At 36.0% G+C, this 20238-nt stretch overlaps 1 protein-coding gene across 2 annotated transcripts in view; it reads left to right on the top strand.

Annotated features, from left to right (window-relative positions):
- WDFY3 (WD repeat and FYVE domain containing 3) overlaps positions 1 to 20238 on the top strand; it is a 273196-nt gene that overhangs the window by 159642 nt on the left and 93316 nt on the right. For both annotated transcript variants that reach the window (XM_011941788.1, XM_011941789.1), the window contains 8 exons: positions 1490 to 1721; positions 3064 to 3224; positions 6092 to 6203; positions 8841 to 9031; positions 10456 to 10608; positions 13960 to 14033; positions 14117 to 14278; positions 15995 to 16089. In XM_011941788.1, the coding sequence (XP_011797178.1) occupies positions 1490 to 1721; positions 3064 to 3224; positions 6092 to 6203; positions 8841 to 9031; positions 10456 to 10608; positions 13960 to 14033; positions 14117 to 14278; positions 15995 to 16089 (1180 nt within the window). The remainder of the gene's footprint in view (positions 1 to 1489; positions 1722 to 3063; positions 3225 to 6091; positions 6204 to 8840; positions 9032 to 10455; positions 10609 to 13959; positions 14034 to 14116; positions 14279 to 15994; positions 16090 to 20238) is intronic.

Raw genomic sequence — 20238 nt, 5'->3', positions numbered from 1 at the left:
CTGTAGATTGTGATACTATTTAGAAGAGAAAAAAGAGAGTTGATTATCGTGTAAAGAAACAGGTGAAACTCCCTTTTTCTGAATGAGAATAAATACTGCTTGTTACTTTGCACAGAACTCAGCTGGCAAACTCTGAAAATTCTTGACCTTCTAAAAGTTAGTATATATATATATATTTTTTAAGACGGTGTCTCGCTCTGTCGCCCAGGCTGGAGTGCAGTGGCATGATCTCAGCCCACCGCAACCTCCACCTCCTGGGTTTGAACAATTCTCCTGCCTCAGCCTCCCAAGTAGCTGGGACTACAGGTGCGTGCCATGATGCCTGGCTAATTTTTGTATTTTTAGTAGAGATGGGGTTTCACCATGTTGGCCAGGCTGGTCTTGAACTCCTGACCTCAGGTGATCCTCCCACCTCAGCCTCCCAAAATGCTGGGATTATAGGCAGGTATCCATTTTAGAGCGATCATTTGAAAGAAAAAAAGACAAAGTTTGTCCTTGTGTGTGAATTAAAGTTTAAAAAACACTGAAACCAGCAGCATCTTTGAATATATTTCCTTCCTTGATGATGATGATATTTTATTGTGGCATTGTATTTCAATATGATAAACCCTAAAATGCACCTTGTGGAATAGTCGTTGATTTATTTGTATACATGATTACATTTGAAATGAGTTTGTAGATTCTCTAGTACATTGCTCCTTCATTCATTTTAGTGTCATTAAAAATAAAAATGGCCTCAGCTTGTAGAGTTGTGCAATAGGAAATTTATTATTGATTTATTTACATCATCGTCGTCACTGTCCCTGTCAATAGTCACAGTAGTGTGAAATCAACTGTAGCTCACATGTTGGTCTTCACAATTGTGCTATTAACATCACCAAGAACTGCTGTTTAATATACAGAATAAATTAATAGGATCTGAAGCTGAGATGTTATTATGACACAGCAATTAATGGAAATGTCCTTCATCCTATTAAGCTGCTTCAGCAAGAAAAAGCAGCTTAAGTTCTTTGTCTCTTATACTGTACTTAATTATGTATTTATTATAATAATTTATCTCTATAAAACAATTTTCATCAGTAATTTTAGCTAACAGACTCACATTGAAGGTAACATACCTAATTTCAAGACTACTTTAATTCTGTAGTGGAAAGCTCTCTTTATATCATCACAGAAATTTCAAAGAAGCATCATTAACTTGATATGCAAACCAGCCATTGACAGTATCCCTATAATTGCTTGTTGCCATTTCTAGCATTAAAGAGTTTATCTGTGTTAGAGAGTTGGATAAAAGTTTTAGCTACTATACCTGGTCCTCAGTTACAGATCCCAGTATCATGCCTTGCCCTTCCTGTTTCTCAACTCCAGATGTTTTTGTGCATTTGTAAAGTTGTGTGACCTTAGGATAATGAAAATATATATGCCAAAGTAGTTATTTTCCTGGGGAAAGTGTTCACATCTCACACATTTGCTTTTGTCTTCCTTACAGCTTCATTATGTTCACAGTACTCCAGGGGGTTCAGGTTCAGCAAATCCACCAGTGGTGAGCACGGTCTATGCCTACACTGGTACTCCACCTGCCCAACGCCAAATTGCTTCATTGGTTTGGCGCCTGGGACCCACACATTTTCTAGAAGAAGTTTTACCTTCTTCAAATGTTACTACCATTTATGAACTTGGACCAAATTATGTTGGAAGCTTTCAGGCTGTATGTATGCCATGTGAGTAACTTATTTTTAGTTCCTGAAGTTGTGTGAAATTTAACTCCAGCAATATAGATGCATGTGTGTGTATGAGGCTATGCATACTGTTTATCTAGGAAAAGCGCCTTCTCCTTCTCTAACCTTCTTCAGCAGGATACTCACTCCTCTTTAAAATATTTTCCTCCACTGATCATACTGCACTTTCTGGATTCTTTGTCTTTATGCCTGATCGTTTATTATCCAGTTTCTCTTACTGGCTCCAAGATATAAGTATATGCCCTCTAGGAGTCTAACTGTGTGACACTCTTCTCTTTCTGTGATTTCTCCTATTACATGAAGCAGTTTAAAGTATAGCCACTCCTGTTAAAGGAAGAACAGATAGGTTCAATACACACACATATATTCTCTAGATTAGATCATTTAACATTATTTTTCCTCACTTCTTTACTCCAAGCCTACTTTTTGTTATCCTTTCTCCCAAATGAAATTTAGACTCAGAGGAACTGATATTAAGCTGGCAATTCCTTGCTAGTACTTCTTGCAAATGATGTCTTCCACTCCCTTGTTCTGATTCCACCAAGAATCTCAGAAGAATTAGGACAAGTATATTGTAAATGGTCATAATCCTATCATTTAGTAATTTATCTTTTCACTCATTCTTAATTTAGATGGTATCTAATAAAAGCTAATACTTCTTGGTCTCTTACTGTGTGCTAAATAAGTCAATACAAATGAAGGATGTAGCTGTTCTGAGCCCTTCATATGTATTTATTCACCTCAAAACACTGTGAGTTAGGTACTGTCAGTATTTCCATTTCACAGAAGAGGAAACTGAGGCACAAAAACATAGGTCGCACAGCTTTTAAGTGATAAAGCAAGATTCAAACTCAGGCCATGTGGCTTTAAAACACGTGCCTTTATTAATAACTCTTCTGCTTTGTTGTCTCGAAGAATACAGGCAGGCATATCTGAGTGCTTTTTTAGGGGAGGGGACATAGTGCTACATGGCTGATAGGCATTTTATTCATCTTCATTCCGTTTTCCTTTGAATCTAGGAGGACATGTTTTACAATTCATCAGATAACATTAAAATTTTTCTTCCTTTACATTGTGCTATATTTTAAACATGTTTTAAGAGTAGCACTTAGAATGTAGAACTCTATGGCTAGATTTCTTTTTCCTTTTTTTAATTAAAGAAATAAATGAAGAGCTGAGAAGTAAAATAGTTTTTAAGTTTACCTCTCTTATTCTACTTTAAGACTTTCAAGCCTCCTTATTTAAAAAGGATAATAAGAATAAAAAACTTATTTTAAGATGAGAACTACTGATGATTTTGAAAAGAATTATTCTTCTTTTGAAGGTAAAGATGCAAAATCCGAAGGGGTAGTGCCATCCCCTGTGTCATTAGTACCAGAGGAGAAGGTGTCGTTTGGCCTCTATGCACTCTCTGTGTCTTCTCTAACAGTGGCAAGAATCCGGAAAGTGTATAACAAATTGGATAGCAAAGCCATTGCTAAGCAGGTAGGCAGGATAATTTCTTGGTGTACTATGGCTGATTTTCACTGGGAACATATCTCAGAGTCTCATATGGATACTACTCAATTATGAGTGATTGCTAAAAATCATGCCTTTCATGTGTTGTTTGTGTTTGGTTAATTGACTTCAAATACAGGCCAAAACACATGTAGATATGTAACTTAATTTGGAAAAGTGACAGTTTCTGTTATGAGTACATAATTCATATTAATTTTTTATTTATATTGTCAATTAAGAAATTTAACTTTAGAAAACTAATGAAAACAATTACTGTTTTTAAGGCTACAACTCAGCTTTTTAATGAATACCTATTATGTGCCAGGTGACATTCAGTTCAGGACATAGCAGTGGATAAAAAGAAAATTTCTGCTCTTATGTTTCCTGCATTCTAGTGGAAAAGACAGATGATAATACCTAAAGAAATAACCTAATCGTAAAGTATGTTAGAAGGTGATGAGTGCTATGCAGTAAAATAAAGCAGGGAAGGGGAAAGAGAGAAGTTTCAAGTTTTAAATATGGTGGTCCAAGGAGACGTTACTGAGAAGGTGAACTTTGAGCAAAGACTTGACAGGGATGAGGTAACAAGCCATAGGAATAGGGAGCATGGGATATATCTGTGGGTATGGGAGTGTTTTGTATTCCAGGAATACAAGTGCAAAGGCCCTGAGAAAAGTACTGTATGCTTGCTTGCCATGGAGACATGTGGCTGGAATAAAATTAGAGAGGGCGCAGGCAGTAGGAGAGGAGCCCAGAATGGTGATGGGTCCCAGGTTGTTTAGGATTCATGGGGCAATTGTAAAGACATTGGCTTTGATGGAGAAAGATGGGAGGCATTATAGAGTTTCAGACATAGGAGGGAAATGTTGTAACTTACATTTTATCACTATGACTTCTATTGAGAATAGACTGAAGAGAAACAAAGGTAGTAGTAGGGAGACAAGTTATGAGGCCAATATGATAAATAATTCCTATGGGAGATGATGGTGGTTTTAACTTGGGCAATAGCAGTGGTGGTGATAAGAAGTGATCAGATTCAAGGTGTGTATATATATATATATACACACACCTTGTATATGTGTATATATACATATATACACATTTTTTTTTTTTTGAGACGGAGTTTCATTCTTGTCACCCAGGCTAGAGTGCAATGGTGTCATCTCAGCTCACTACAACCTCCGTCTCCCGGGTTCAAGTGATTCTCCTGTCTCAGCCTCCTGAGTAGCTGGGATTATAGGCATGCCACATCCAGCTGATTTTTGTATTTTTATTAGAGACAGGGTTTCACCATGTTGGCCAGGCTGGTCTCGAACTCCTAACCTCAGGTGATCTGCCTGCCTCAGCCTCCCAGAGTGCTGGGATTACAGGTGTGAGCCACCCCACCAGGCTCAAGGTATATTTTAAAAGTAGACCTAGCAGTTTTGGGTGATAGAATGTGGAATGAGTGTGAAAGGTGAGAGAGTTAAGGAGTCCAGGTTTTTTGCTTGAACAGCTGGAAAATGGAGTCAAATTTTGTGATTAGTGAAAACTACACAAAGGGTAGAGTTGGGAGGAATATTGAGAATTCTGTTTTAGAAGTTTGAGAAGTGTATTAGACATCTCAGTAGAGATTTCAAGGCCACTGAAAATATGAATCTGGAGTTCATTTATACAGGTGATGTTTAAAGCCATGAGTCTACATGTATTCACCAAAGCATAGACGTAGATAGGGAAATGGAAAGTTTTAAAGACTGAAACCTGGGACATTCCAGTGTTACGGAGTTGGGGACATCAAGAAGAACCAGAAAAGACTGAGAAGTAGCAATCAGTGAGAAGGGGGAAAAACCAGGAGGGCCTAATGTTGTAAGATCAAGGATTCACTGTGGAAATGTCTCAAGTGGTCACAGTAAGATGAGAAGTGAGGACTGACTATGAGTCAGTGAGTGTGACAAGCCATTTTGGCTGATTACCGGAGGCAAAGTCCAAGGGGAAGGAAATCAGGAGACCAGGAACTGTAAGTATTGACAACTCTTACGGAGAGCTTTTTGTGTATGTGTCTGTGTGTGTGTGTGTATACATACATACATATATTGACATGTACATATCTAAGGAACATAAACTGTACATAACTCTATAGTGAACAACAGAATTAAAGTTATATTTGACTTGAAAATAGATCTTGTGTTATGTGTGCATGTACTAAAATGTAAGATTCCTTTATGTAGGCAATTTTATCTATAAACTCTTGGATAACTTACGTTTACTTGGATATGGAATAAAGCTCATATGTCCACTGATCTGAAATATTGTGAGGCAGTTAGTGATAACAACCTTTAAACTACCAAAGAACTTCATTCAGAAAGACCCCTGAAGCTGTGTCTCAAAATCCTCTCGCCATCTTTATCTCAGTAAATTGTGTTTAACTTACCTCCTATGAGTTTCCACACTTTGGAATCGTTTGTATATTTCCAAAAATAAACACACCCAGGCTGGAGTGTGGAGTGCCAGTGGCACGATCTCTGTTGACTGCATCCTTGACCTCCCAGGCTCAAGTGTTTCTCCTACCTCTGCCTCCTAAGTAATGCACCACCAGGCCTGGCTAATTTTTTGCGTTTTAGTAGAGTTGGGGGTCTCGCCATGTTGCCCAGGCTGGTCTCAAACTCCTGAACTCGAGCAATTCCCTTGCCTCTGTCTTACAAAGTGTTAGGATTATAGGGATGAGCCATCAGGCTGGACCTAAATGCCATTTTTCGGTATTCTGATAAGGGAGGAAAGAAAAGATATGTTACCATTCATGTGTTCAGTTTTTTTTCCGATCAAAACATTGAAACTGTTCTTATATAATTACATTATTTTCCTTTCCTATTTTTCAGTTAGGCATTTCCTCACATGAGAATGCCACTCCTGTAAAGTTGATACACAATTCAGCAGGACATCTTAATGGATCTGCACGGACAATTGGGGCCGCTCTGATTGGATACTTGGGTGAGTGGACTTGTCTTTGTTGTTTCGAACTTCTTTGTTTGCCATCAAGTTTGCATTCACTTTCCTCACTTGAGGGGCAGTATTTAATTTCATATTGTACAGCCCTGACCTATAGTGTACGTGCAGTATTCAGAGATTAAATATAACAGTCTCAAATTCCAGTCAACTTAAAATTAATAACCTTTCATAAAATCCCACTAACTTTTACATATCCACCATGGAATACTGTACAACCATAAAAAGGAATGAGATTATGTCCTTTGCAGGGACATGGATAAAGCTGGAAATCATCATCCTCAGCAAACTAACACAAGAACAGAAAACCAGACGTCGCATATTCTCACTCATAGGTGGGAGCTGAACACACGGACACAGGGAGGGGAACATCACATACCAAGACCTGTCAGGGGAAGTGGGTCGAGGGAAGGGAGAGCATCAATACAAATGCCTAATGCATGTGGGGCTTAATACCTAGGTGACAGGTTGATAGGCGCAGCAAACCACCATGGCACACATTTATGTATGTAGCAAACCTGCACGTTCTGTGCATGTATCCCAGAATATCCCAGAACTTAAAGTAAAAAAAAAAAAAAATCCCACTGTTTCCTTCTTGTCAGTAATAATCAGCACTGACTATATAATTTCATGTAATTTTTAGGTAAGTTTCAAATTACATTTAGTGACAGGTATCAAAATTCAGAACTATTATTGATTGTTTCATGATTTGGTATATAGTTCATGAGTTTTGTTAATTTAGAAATGAGCTAGAACTAAGAGCTTCTGAGATAAACACTATGACTCAAGCTATAATGAAAGTTGAGAGTGGACATTCTACAGAGCCTTGTACATGTCTGCTTAAAACGTTGTTTTTGTTTTTGTTTTTTTGTTAGATAGGATCTTGAGACATAAACCAATCAGGCCATTCAAATTCAGAACCAGTGATTGTGCCTTTTAATGTGCAAATCAATATATAATACTGGTTCCTTTTTAGATTAATAAAAAGTTAGTGTTGTGCTGGTCAGAATCCAACATGTTTATCAGTCATTGGCAAATTTTATTGTCCCAGTGAATTGCATAAATCTTTGTTTTTCTTTTTTGATAATATCGCATTGAAGAAAATTTTCTTTAAAGCATATGGTAGTGTTCTTTTATTCAAAAAATGCTTATTGACCACTGTGGTATGTCCTTTTCAAAAGTATAGCAGACCTGTGGTATAGTGGAAAGAGCAGTGAGCAGTAAATAAAGAGTTCAGAGACTTAGGTTCCAGCCCCTGTTGTGTCACTGTGTGATATTATGCCATACAGTTAAGCTCTATGAACTTCAGTTTTCTTGTCTATAAGCTAGTAATCCTGGCCCTAATTACCTTAGAGCTAGTTTTCAAAATCCAGCACTGTAATATATGAAGGTATTGTGGGCTGGGCATGGTGGCTCACACCATGTAATCCCAGCACATTGGGAGGCCTAGACAGGAAGATTGTTTGAGCCCAGGAGGCTGCAATGAGCTGTGATTGAGCCACTGCACTCCAGCCTGGGTGACAACGAGACCCTGCCTAAAAAAAAAAAAAAATGGGAAAGAAGGAAAGAAAGTATTGTGAATACTGCAGAGCACATAGAAATATAATATGCATGTTAGTTTTATTTTTTAAAATCTCTATCTTGGTCAGCAGGCAAGTGACATTCAAATAATGCCTCTTTAAAATGTTAGGAATGTAGGTGTGATTTTTTTTTAATTGACACGCAGTTCCAGGACTGTGTTTCTATAAACTTACACTCTCCTAAAGTCACTGGTGTACTATTACTCAGATTACTTAACCAAGAGAAGCTTTGGGTAATGGTCAGTAATGTGCTTTGCTTGGTTTATCTATAGGAAGTACATCATCCCCACCAGGATGACTTCTCCAAGCTGTTCCCCAGTTCACAGAGTTAAAGTGATTTTTATTGTCCCCAAGGTTATTCCCCAGCAGATTCTAGTAAGGCACTCTCACTGACTCAGAAATTCATTCTCAAGACCACTGCACTTTTGAGTACAGCCCAAAGCTACACAGTAGAAACATTTGTGCTTGCTGAAAAGCCCTGCTCTTCTCTGCTCACTCCTCTACACCCAGTCTTCTCTAAAAGTATGTAGATTAGCTTTTTTCTTTTTTCTATTATTATTATTATTATTATTATTATTATTACTTTAGATGGAGTCTCCCTCTATCGCCCAGGCTGGAATGCAGTGGCACGATCTCGGCTCACTGCAACCTCCAACTCCTAGGTTCAAGTGAGTCTCCTGCCTCAGCCTCCTGTGTAGCTGGGATTACAGGCACGTGCCACCACACCCGGCTGATTTTTGTATTTTTAGTAGAGACAGGGTTTCACCATGTTGTTCAGGCTGGTCTCAAACTCCTGACCTTGTGCCCCACTTGCCTCAGCTTCCCAAAGTGTTGTGGTTACCGGTGTGAGCCACCGTGCCCAGCCAGCCTTTATTGCCTTGTCCCAAATCCTACCTTTAATGCTTTCCCTAGAATTTGCATTATAGACAGAAGATATTTTTAAAATAAAACATTACTAATTAAAAACTTTTCAAAATAATGTATACAGTTCTTGTTCACATAGGGAATTTATCTTAATTATTTTTCACTATCTTTTAATCAGGAGTAAGAACATTTGTCCCTAAGCCTGTTGCCACTACTTTGCAGTACATTGGTGGAGCTGCAGCCATCCTGGGCCTGGTGGCCATGGCCTCTGATGTGGAAGGGTTATATGCAGCAGTCAAGGCCCTGGTTTGTGTGGTCAAGAGTAACCCACTAGCCAGCAAAGAAATGGAAAGAATCAAGGGCTACCAGGTTTGTAACTGTAAAACTTTGCCTTTACTTCACCTGGCACCTAAAATACCCTGCTTTTTATTATCTTTCATGTTGTTTCCAACTCTAGAAGAATTACGTTGTCCAAGTAAACTTAAAGAGCCAGTAGTTTTATGAAAACTGATATATGTTCAATGAAAGTTGTATTGTTTCTTTAATTTGCTTTATCCTCTTTCTTCTATCTTATCAAATCTTACTAAACACTTGAGTTAGGCAACATTATTTCAATATAGCTTTAATACATTGAATATATTTTCAGAACAAAGGTTTGCTGGTTTGAATGTTGTTTTTCTCTGTGGAAATGGGAATGAAATGAAATGGGGTCCTATTCCCCCTTTCTCAAAAGATTGCCAAATCCATAGAAGATTCAGGGCTCTCCCTGCTCCTTGTCTCCCCTCTACCTCACACCCTACCATCTTTTGTCTCTGTTACTTACTCAGGAGATGTGAAAGCCACTACAATAATAAGTGTACCATTGCTATTCCTGAAAAGTAAAAATACAAAAATTAGCCAGGTGTGGGGGCATGTGCCTGTAATCCCAGCTACTCTCCGGAGGCTGAAGCAGGAGAATTGCTTGAACCCAGAAGGCGGAGGCTGCAGTAAGCCAAGATTGCGCCATTGCACTCCAGCCTGGGCAACAGAGCAAGACCTAAAAAAAAAAAAATGCAGCATTTATGTATCCACAGTCTGTAACAGAATTAGACAAAAAAATCACTTGTAAGAAGGGGAACAAATATTTGAAGGAAGATTAAAACCTCCTATCATACATGAAGTACAAATGCCTTCTGCAAGTTTAGCCATTAGTTTATTGATAATGAATATACTGTTTACTGTGTTGTATAGATTTAATTATACTATTTCAATAAGTGTTTTCATTTACAAAACTTTCAAAATGACCATTGCAGCATTGTTTATCATGAAAAAATAGAGCAATTTAGATATACCAGTAATGAGAGAATGACTAATTATACTCTAAACATTCCATAGACTATCATTCAACCTTTTAAAATTGTAATTATGAAAACTATATTGCAAAAAAAAGTTTATATACAGAAAAAGATGTATAGTTAAGTAGTTACCATCATGTGCATACAATTTTATTTTCTTACTGTGATGTTTTCATTACACATACAATTGTATGCACATGTTGGTAATTATTTACATACTTATATTAGAATTGAAAGGGTAAATGTAAAAGTGGATATTTTAATAATAGTGTTAGGATCCCTTTGTTTTTCAGATTTTACCTAATGTTATATTGCCATAATAAAAATTTAGAAGGTAACTTTGAAATCTCAGGAATCATCTACATAGGATTCTGTGCATGTGTGTGGGGGGTTGGGGTGTGTGTGTAAAGAATATACATGATGATTTATCAACAGGCATGTGGTATTACTTTCTTGTAGTTGCTGGCAATGTTGCTTAAGAAGAAACGTTCCCTTCTTAACAGCCACATCCTCCATCTAACTTTTTCTTTGGTGGGAACTGTTGATAGTGGACATGAGACCTCCATTATTCCAAATTCGACTGCTTTCCAGGACCTCCTTTGTGATTTTGAAGTATGTATATAAGCATAATAATATATAATCAATGAATGCATTTCTTACTCCATATGATTATAAACTATTTTCTCTCTAAAATGTGTTTAAAGTCCTGTAATTTTGTGACATTCATGTTAATATCATTTAGTAAAAGATAAAAAGTAGAATAATGCTGGGATTCCTTTCCTCCAAGGATATTCCATTTTGCAAATATTCTAGAAGTGAAATAGTATGGTGCGTATCCCTGACCAGCTAATCTGCTGCTGGCAGTGGCATTACGTGAGTCAAACATATTTTCATCAGGCGATTCTGATAGAAACTTTTTCTTGATAAATAGGATCTAGACGTCTAATTTTGGTTACAACTGCATGGTAAAATATCATCCATTTTATGTTCGCATTTCATAGTCTACCTTTTCTGCTTCTACTGCTATATCCTAACTCAAGCCCTAATGAATTTTTCTCCTATTCATGCTAGGATAACTATCACTTCTTTTTCCTGTTTGCTCAGGCTGTCCTGCATACCCTTGGGACCTCATTCTTTCAAAGGCATTTTCATTTCTACTGGCTTATTACTGTAACAGCTTATACTCTGTTCTCTCAAGGCAGCACTTAATCACTCATATCCTTTTTCCGTTTAATTTCTTGTTTACAGCACTTTGCATATTAGTTACTATATACTAAATTTATATAATATATCCCTTTGAAAGTGCAGGATCTATGGGCTTTATGATTGCAGAGATCGTGTTTATCTTCTTTGTCTTTGTGTTCCTACCACCCAGAATAGTGCCTGGCACTTAGTATTTGCAAACTCTTGTGTCTAGGCCCTAACCGTTCTTCCTCACAACTACTGTAAGGTCTGTTTTGTCAGTTATTGAATCCCTCACAAACGGTGTGCCCTAATTGCTTTACTGACATTGTATTTTCAAAGCTTACTAGAAGCTTCCCTCTAAATAAAAATCTATGGTCTGTACTCAGTTTTCAGTATCCCCAACTCTCAGTAACACTGGCTGTTGTTTGTTTCCCTCATATTCTTTCAAGTTATACTTCTTTTGCTAGCTCTCAGGTGTTAATATCCTGGTTCTTATATCTTTCTATTTTTTTCTATTATTTTCTTGCAGTGATGTTTTCATTATTTTTTGTAAAGATGTCCATCTTTACTTTTTTACATTTTCCTGTATTTGTTGTTTTCCTTCCTTTAAACTCCTACCTAGGCTGACAGTCTCATCTCTGTGGAGTTGATCCTCAAATCTAAATCTCTAACCTTGGCATCTGAATTCCAGACTTATTTCTAATTCTTGCTCAACACTTCCATTTTTGTGTCCCACCAGCACCTTAACTGAACTTAGCGTCCCTCCTCGAATTAGTTCTTCCTTCTAACTTCTCTGTTTATGTTAATAACACCACCATTCCCCTAGTCACCAAGGCTTGAAATTGAAAACATCAGCTTCCTTCTTCCCTGTCTGTAAACAGTCTGATATTGTCATATAGGTTCTACTTTCACATTTCATAATCTGCCTTTTCTGCTTCTACTGCTATATCTTAATTCAAGCCCTACTCAATTCTTCTCCTATTCATACTAGGATAACTATCACTTCTTTTTTCCCTTTGCTCAGGCTGTCCTACATACCCTTGGGACCTCATTCTTTCAAAGGCATAATCTTGTCATTTATTCAAGGACTTGCACTGATTTTCTTTTTCTACACTATAAAGTACACATTTCTCAGCCTAGTATTCAAAGTTCTGATATCCAAACCTCTTATTCTTTTAGAAAGCACTTGCTGAATATTTTTGAGGCAAGCACTGTATTAGTTATGAAGGATTTGAAAAGAAAAGGCAAGAGTCCACGACTCAAGGCATTTAGTCCATTAGAAGAAAAAGACAAAGAAATAGATAATTTAAAACTAGTGAAAGGCCAGAGATGGTAGACAGAAGGGATTATGGGATCACTAAGAAGATCTACCTAATCCAGCCTAACTTTGTTTTCACCTGGTAACTGACACATTTAAATCAAGGATTATCTTCAGTTTCAGATTTCTGATTAAAACTCAATATACAAACATCAGAAATTTAGTTGCTTAATAAATTTTGGCTTTATTTTATAGTACATTGCTGACTTTACGGCCTCTTAGAGCATCCCTAATTACTCCAAACCACAAGTCGTCTATAAATACCTAATTTACCAAATTTTTAAAATAGTCATTTGACAAATATAACTAAAATAATTGCAGTGCCATAAACAATTTTTTGTGATTGTTTTAGAATTTATTGTGTGCATCTAAAACAGTTCAGTCTATCTTTGAAGAATATTATACCTTATAAATACTTTGCAATAAGAGACTTTCATTTCTCCCTTTCCATTTTTATGCTATTGTTGTATACATTTACTTCTATATATTTATAATCCCTACAATAGTTTGTATTATTTTTGCTTTAAATGATCAGTTATTTTCAAAAGACATTTTGCAATTATTTTCTATTTGACCACATATATAGTATTTATAGCTTTCTTTATTCCATTGCGTAAATCTAAATTTCCATCTTGTGTAATTTTTCTGCCTGGAGATTTTTTTTTAACATTTCTGTATTACAGAAATATTGGCAGTGAATTCCGTCATCTGGAAGAGTCTTCCATTTCTTTCTTCCTTTCTGAAGGACATTTTTGCATGGAATAGAATTCTAGTTGCCTGTTTTTATTGTTTTCACACGTTAAAGATGTCATTCATTTCATTGTCCCTTTTGTCCACTTTATGTTTCTTCTGCTTGGGTTTATTGATCTGTGAGTTTGTCATTTTCATCACATTTGAATTTTTTAGCCATTATTTCTTCAATGATTTTTCCTGCTACTCCCTTCCCTTTTCTGGACACCAATTACACATATCTTAGATTGCTTGATACTGTCTCAAATCACTCATACACTAAATCTGGTCATTTCTCTTTAGTATTTTTTTCTTATGCTTCATTCTGAATAATTTCCGTTGTTATGTCTTCAAGTTTATTGAATAGTTTTTCTGAAGTATCTCATCTGCTATTAATGCCATCCAGTATATTTTTCATTTTAACTATTTTATTTGTCATGTCTAGAGGTTTGTTTGGGGGCTTTGATTGTCTTTCATTTGGCTCCCTATCATGTTCATGTTTTTCATTACACTCTTTAGTGTAATGAGGATATTTGTAATAGCTTTTTAAAAGTGTGATAATTTCATCATTTTGGTCATTTTTTTGGCCAATTTATATAAGTGGTTTTATAGAGCTTCATTAAATAATAATTATAAAAGTGAAATAAGTTCCATGTGCTGTATTGTTTGTTGATTTGGCATTTGGGTATTTTTTTTAACCTTAAATATACTACTGTTTTTATTTATTATAGGTCTGGCTCCATGCACCATATGAACTTCATCTTTCCTTATTTGAACACTTTATTGAACTGCTCACAGAGTCCAGGTATTAATTAATACCCATGTAGTTAGTTATTCAGCTATAGAACAGGTGATAGTACAGTGTATACAATCTTCTTTCTCTTATAGTGAAGCTTCAAAGAATGCCAAATTAATGAGAGAATTCCAGTTAATCCCAAAGCTGCTCCTGACTCTTCGAGACATGTCTTTATCCCAGCCTACTATTGCTGCTATTAGTAATGTGCTGAGCTTCTTACTGCAAGGTTTTCCCAACAGCAATGATCTGCTCAGGTAGGAAATCTTCTTTGTCTTTGTCTTTTTATTAACTAAAAGTACCAATGAGGTTAAGATGGGTGAGATGAATGTAGTTGGTTTTTATGACTGTGTAGTAATACCTGTAATGTTAATACTATTCAAAATATATATGATGCATGGAAAACATGAGTGAGACAATGTCTTGCCTTGATGGAGCAAAGCTAATTGTTGCCACTAGTGAATAATAGAATATTGGTGAGAAAAGATATAGGAATTAGCCCAGTGAAATTGGCCTGGATATAATGTATTCAGTACAGGAATTCTTGGTTCCCAATCCTATTTCCCAAGCCCTGCTAATTTTTAAGTGTATGTGCACAACAAGCATGCATATACACTCCAAAATAGTGGGTGAGCCACCTCTATTTTTTATTATCTTTCATTCAAACAGATTATGGTATTTTAAATCTGTTGCATATCCACACTTTTTAATATGATATAAGTATTATTTTGCAGACAATGCAAAATGTGGTTTAAGGCATATTGATGGCATGTCTGTAGAAGTGTTCTTATGTTCACATGATAACCCCCATTTTGGAAAATTTGGGGATTATAGAAGGAAAACAAGCAAAACAAACTGCACAATTGACTATTTTTCAAGTAGAGAATTGCTTAAACTGGACATGGTCACTACTGTTCATGTGATCTACCAAGTATCTCAGGTAAAATCACACTCATTTATTCAGTTATTCTCATAGACTAACCTCTAATCTGTACAGTTTGTAAATCACTCACTTTTGTGTTAATTTGCCTTCAAAACATATTTTTAAACCTGGTGGGGCAGGCGTGGTGGCTCACGCCTATAATCCTAGCACTTTGGGAGGCCAAGGTGGGCGGATCATGAGGTCAGAAGTTCAAGATCATCCTGAACAACATGGTGAAACCCCATCTCTACTAAAAATATGAACAATTAGCCAGGCGTGGTGGTGGGCATCTGTAATCCCAGCTACTCGGGAGGCTGAGGTAGGAGAATCACTTGAACCTGGGAAGTGGAGGTTGCGGTGAGCCAAGATGACGCCACTGCACTCTAGCCTGGGCGACAAGAGCGAGACTCCATCTCAAACAGACAAACAAAAAAACCTGGTGGCAAATTTAAAACTTCAGCTTAAGAATTATTTTGGAGAATTATAATTATCATTATGTCAAGAATGTATATATAAAGCAGTTCCTAGCATTGTAATGGTCACTTTGCTAAAATTATTACTTAAACCTGTAAAAGTTTTTGTTTTTTTCCCTACTTTATAAATGAAGAAACAAAGCCCACGTAATTAGAATGTGATATAGCCAGGGTGTTTTTTCTTCTTCTGTTCCCCCTACTCCAGGAATTTGATCATATATGTAAATCCAAGTTCTTAACCACTAGGCTACAGTGGATCCATCCAGTTAATGTTAGGACATTCGAATATGGATCATGTTGTTTGATTTTTGAAACCATTTGCATGTTAGTGCATTAAAGAATTCATATTTCAAAGAACTGTATTTTCCCCATATTTTAAAAGCATTATTTTATGCAATGTTACTTGGGATGGTCCAAGAGGAAGCAAACTAAATATTATCACCTCATGGTCCTTAAAAGGCTAGTTAAGATAAGAAGTTCTATTTTGGTTTTATTTCTTTGTATTTTGTTTCTTTGTACTTTGTTGTTTTGGGAAGAGGAAAAAGAAAATCCATAATCTTATTTTCCTTTGTTTAAAGATTTGGCCAGTTTATTTCTTCCACTTTGCCAACCTTTGCAGTTTGTGAGAAATTTGTAGTAATGGAAATAAATAATGAAGAGAAGCTTGACACTGGTAAGTTGATTCTGGAGCTTGGAGAAGATAGTGGTCAATTAAATATTATGCCTTTTTTTCTTCTGGCCCAAATTAGAGCTGAATTATATGTGATTATGTATAATATATGTATAACTTTTCTCCTTATGTTACATTTTTTGGCCTTTCTTTGATGTATTTTTCATATATCAAGCCTATACAATATGCAGTATTACAGTATTGCCTACAAAATTTAATAGGGTGTGAATTTCACTTTAAAAATAAAATGTTTCCTATTTTTAGAGTATTCATAGCAATGTTTCTTTAAATAGCAAATTCTTCCTGTGTAATTTGAACATTGTTTGATTTTTTTAATGTATGTATATCTCTTCAGAAACATGATACTTGTCAAACTAAATTATATCCATATATCTATATTACTGTTATTTTCACTTCCCTGTTAAATATTTAGTAGTCACTGAGAAAAAAAACATTACTAGAATCATTTTATATAAGTATAATATAAAAATAATTTCATAAGTTGTAAGTTCCTGGGTCCATGTCAAGCATGTATTTTGGAAACCTTTCCTCATTTGGTATATATACATATTCCCTGCTCTGTTCCCATATGTTTTTCCTGTTGTATATGCTGGGACAGGAGAGTTGCTTGGAATGTATTGAAAGGACCTTTTTTTAGGTTGACCTCTGGAATTAAATTCTCAGAATCTTATGTTTGTTCAGCCTTATTTACATTATTACCCTATTACATTATTCCCAAATCGTATCATATAGATTATTTCATTTAAATCCATACAACCCCATCTACCTGGAGGGTAGAGAGGAACTGTTGTAGTATCACTTCCTCCCAAAGGGGTTCTCCATGTTGTCTTTCCTTCCCGAGCACAGCCTCTCCTGTGCTTCATGAGTAAGAGAAAGTGGTGTGGTTACAGTTTTCAAAGGAGAGATGGAGAGATTTGAAAACCTAAGTGACTTGCTGCAGATCACACAGTATGTTAGTGACAGGTTCAGGACCCCTGACTGTTACCTACTGCCAATTCATTTAGAATGATGTTGATATTTCTCTGATGAAGCAAATTAGCAGTGGATGAGAAGTATAAAGATCAGATCAATGAATAACACTTATTCAATACTTACTAAGTGCTCTATATAATTTTGTAATAACCGTATGAAATAGGTACTATTATTCCAATTATACAAGGGAGGAAACTACAGCCCAAAAAGATACAAGTAAAAGAAACTTATCCAATATCATACCATTGACTATATGGAAACTCAGGTAGTCCAAACCAGCATTCTAAGCTTTTAACTACTACATTTTCCTACCAAATACAAAGATTATTTCTAAGTTCTAAATTAATATAGGCTGACTAATTATGGTTAGGTAGTGAAAGTACTTTAAAGATTGCTGAAATATTTATTTCAAGTATACAAAATATGTGGGCTGAGCGTGGTGACTCACACCTGTAATCCCAACACTTTGGGAGGCTGAAGCAGGTAAATTGCTTGAATCTAGGAATTCAAGACCAGCCTGGGCAACATGGCAAAGCTCCATCTCTACAAAAAACACAAAAATTAACCAGGCATGTTGGTGTGCATCTGTAGGCCCAGCTACTCAGAAGTCTACAGTGGGAGGATCACTTGAGCCTGAGGAGGTTGAGGCTGTAGTGAACTGTAATTGCATCACTGCACTTCAACCTGGGTGACAGAGTGAGATTCTGTCTCCAAAAACAGACAAAAAAAAAGTGGGAAAAATATTTCTCTGATTTCCATATTTATTTGTTGTCCATTGAATTCAATAACCATAGTAGTGTTGTAAATTTTTCTTTCATATAGAACATTGAAGTAGGGATGTATAAATCAGTAAATTTTTCTTTCGATATGCCAAGTTGATTAGACTGATATTGTCATCATCAGCTTATTGTCGTTTGAAATAATAAAGTCAGAAGCAAATTGCTAGTCTTGTTAGTATATGACATTTGTTATTTATTTGATATGCACTGAAGACTTTATTGAGTATAATATAATGTTCTAAAAAATGAAAACTGGCAGTAAGAAAAGGAGACATAAAAGATAAAATTTTAAATTTCTGGGTAGATTATTACTTTATTGTAGAAAAATTTAAAGGAAGTAGCTCTTAGAGTAATGTAAGTTTTGTGATATTCTTCTGATAAGACAATTACCAGTCTCTGTCTTCTTAAAAGAGGGAGGATCTTGGGTTCTTTTTGGTAGCTTGAAGTACCCATAATGATTAAGGTACTAAGTTAGCATTTTAAAGGGCAATTTAAAGGTACATTGCCCCAAACAAGTAGAAATATGTAACCCTGAAACTTTAGCCTGAACCTTAGTTCTAGAAAGAAGGAAAGTATAGGAATAACTTAGAAATATTGCAGGCTTAGTTCCACACCACTGCAAATGAAGCTAACATCACAATAAAGTGAGTCACATAAATTTTTTGGCTTCCCAGCGCTATAAAAGTTATGCTTACACTATACTGTAGTCTGCTATATGTGCAGTAGCATTGTTTCTTAAAAAAATGTATATAACTCAACTTAAAAGTTTTTTATTGCTAAAAAATGCTAACAATCATCTGAGCCTTCAACAAATCGTAATTTTTGCTGACGGAGGGTGTTGTCTTGATATTGTTGGCTGCTGATTGACCAGGGTGGTGGTTGCTGAAGGTTGAGGTGGCTGTGGCAATTTCTTAAAATAAGACAACAATGGTTTCAGGTGATGGACAGGCTAATTATTCTGCTTTGGTCATTACACATGGTACACATGTATTAAAATATCATACTGTTCCCCATGAATGTATACAATTATATGTCAATTAAAAATAATAATAAAAGCAAAAAAAGACAACATAGTTTGTTATAACAATGGACTCTTCCTTTCACAGAAGTTTTCTGTGTAGCATGCAGTACTGTTTGATGGCATTTTACCTATGGTAGAACTTCTTTAAAAATGGGAGTCAATCGTTTCAAAAACTGTCACTGCTATATCAATTAAGTTTATGTAATATTCTAAGTCATTTGTTGTTATTTGAACAATGTTCAAAGCATTTTGACCAGAAGTAGATTCCATCTCAAGAAACCACTTTCTTTGCTCATCCATAAGAAGCAGCTCCTCATCTGTTAAAGTTATGTCATGAGAATGCAGTAATTCAGTCACATCTTTAGGCTTCACATCTTATTCTAGTTCTCTTGCTGTTTCTACCACATCTGCAGTTACTTCTTCCACTGAAGTCTTGAACCCCTCAAAGTCATCCATAAGGGTTGGAATCAACTTCTTCCAAACTCCTGTTAATGTTTATATTTTGACCTCTTCCCATGAATCATGAATATTCTTAATGGCATCTAAAATGGTGAATTTTATCCAAAAGATTTACTTTACTTTGCCCAGATCCATCCGATAAATCACTGTCTATGGCAGCTAGAGCCTTAAGAAATGTATTTCTTGAATAATAAAACTTTGAAATTAATTTGAAGTCAGAATTACTGCTTGATTCATGGGCTGCAGAATGGATATTGTATTAGCAGGCATGAAAGCAACATTAACTTTTTTGTGCATCTCCATCAGAGCTCTTGGATGGCTAGGTGCATTGTCAATGAGCTGGTAGTATTTTGAAAGGAACCTTTATTTCTGAGCAGTAGGTCCAAACAGTGGGCTTAAAATATTCAGTAAATCATACTGTAAGCAGATATGCTGTCATCCAGACTCTGTTATTTCATTTAGCGAGCACAGGCAGAGTAGACTGAGCTTTATTCTTAGGGCCCTAGGATTTTCAAGATGATGAATGAGCATTGGCTTCCACTTAAAGTCACCAGGTGCATTAGCCTCTAACAAGAGTCAGCTCTGTTCTTTGGAGCTTTAAAGCCAGACATTGACTTCTCCCTTCTAGCTATGGCATCTTCTTCCAATAGGAAGCTGTTGGAAAAAATCTGTTGAGAAGACTGTTGGAGAAATCTGCTGTTTAGTGTAGTCATGTTCATTAATTATCTTACTACATCTTCTGTATAACTTCCTGCAGCTTCTATATCAGCACTTGCTGCTTCATCTTTCACATTTGTTAGGGAGATGGCTTCTTTCGTTAAACCTCTTCTAGTTCCACCTTTTCTTTGTTTTTTCTTTTTGTCTGTTTGTTTTTGAGACAGGGTCTCACTTTGTCACCCA

Source organism: Colobus angolensis, unplaced genomic scaffold (assembly GCF_000951035.1).
Source record: "Colobus angolensis palliatus isolate OR3802 unplaced genomic scaffold, Cang.pa_1.0 Scaffold200, whole genome shotgun sequence".
Lineage (NCBI taxonomy): Eukaryota > Metazoa > Chordata > Mammalia > Primates > Cercopithecidae > Colobus > Colobus angolensis.
Note: the sequence above shows the minus strand (reverse complement) of the source record. Positions and strands in the feature narration are given on the sequence as shown.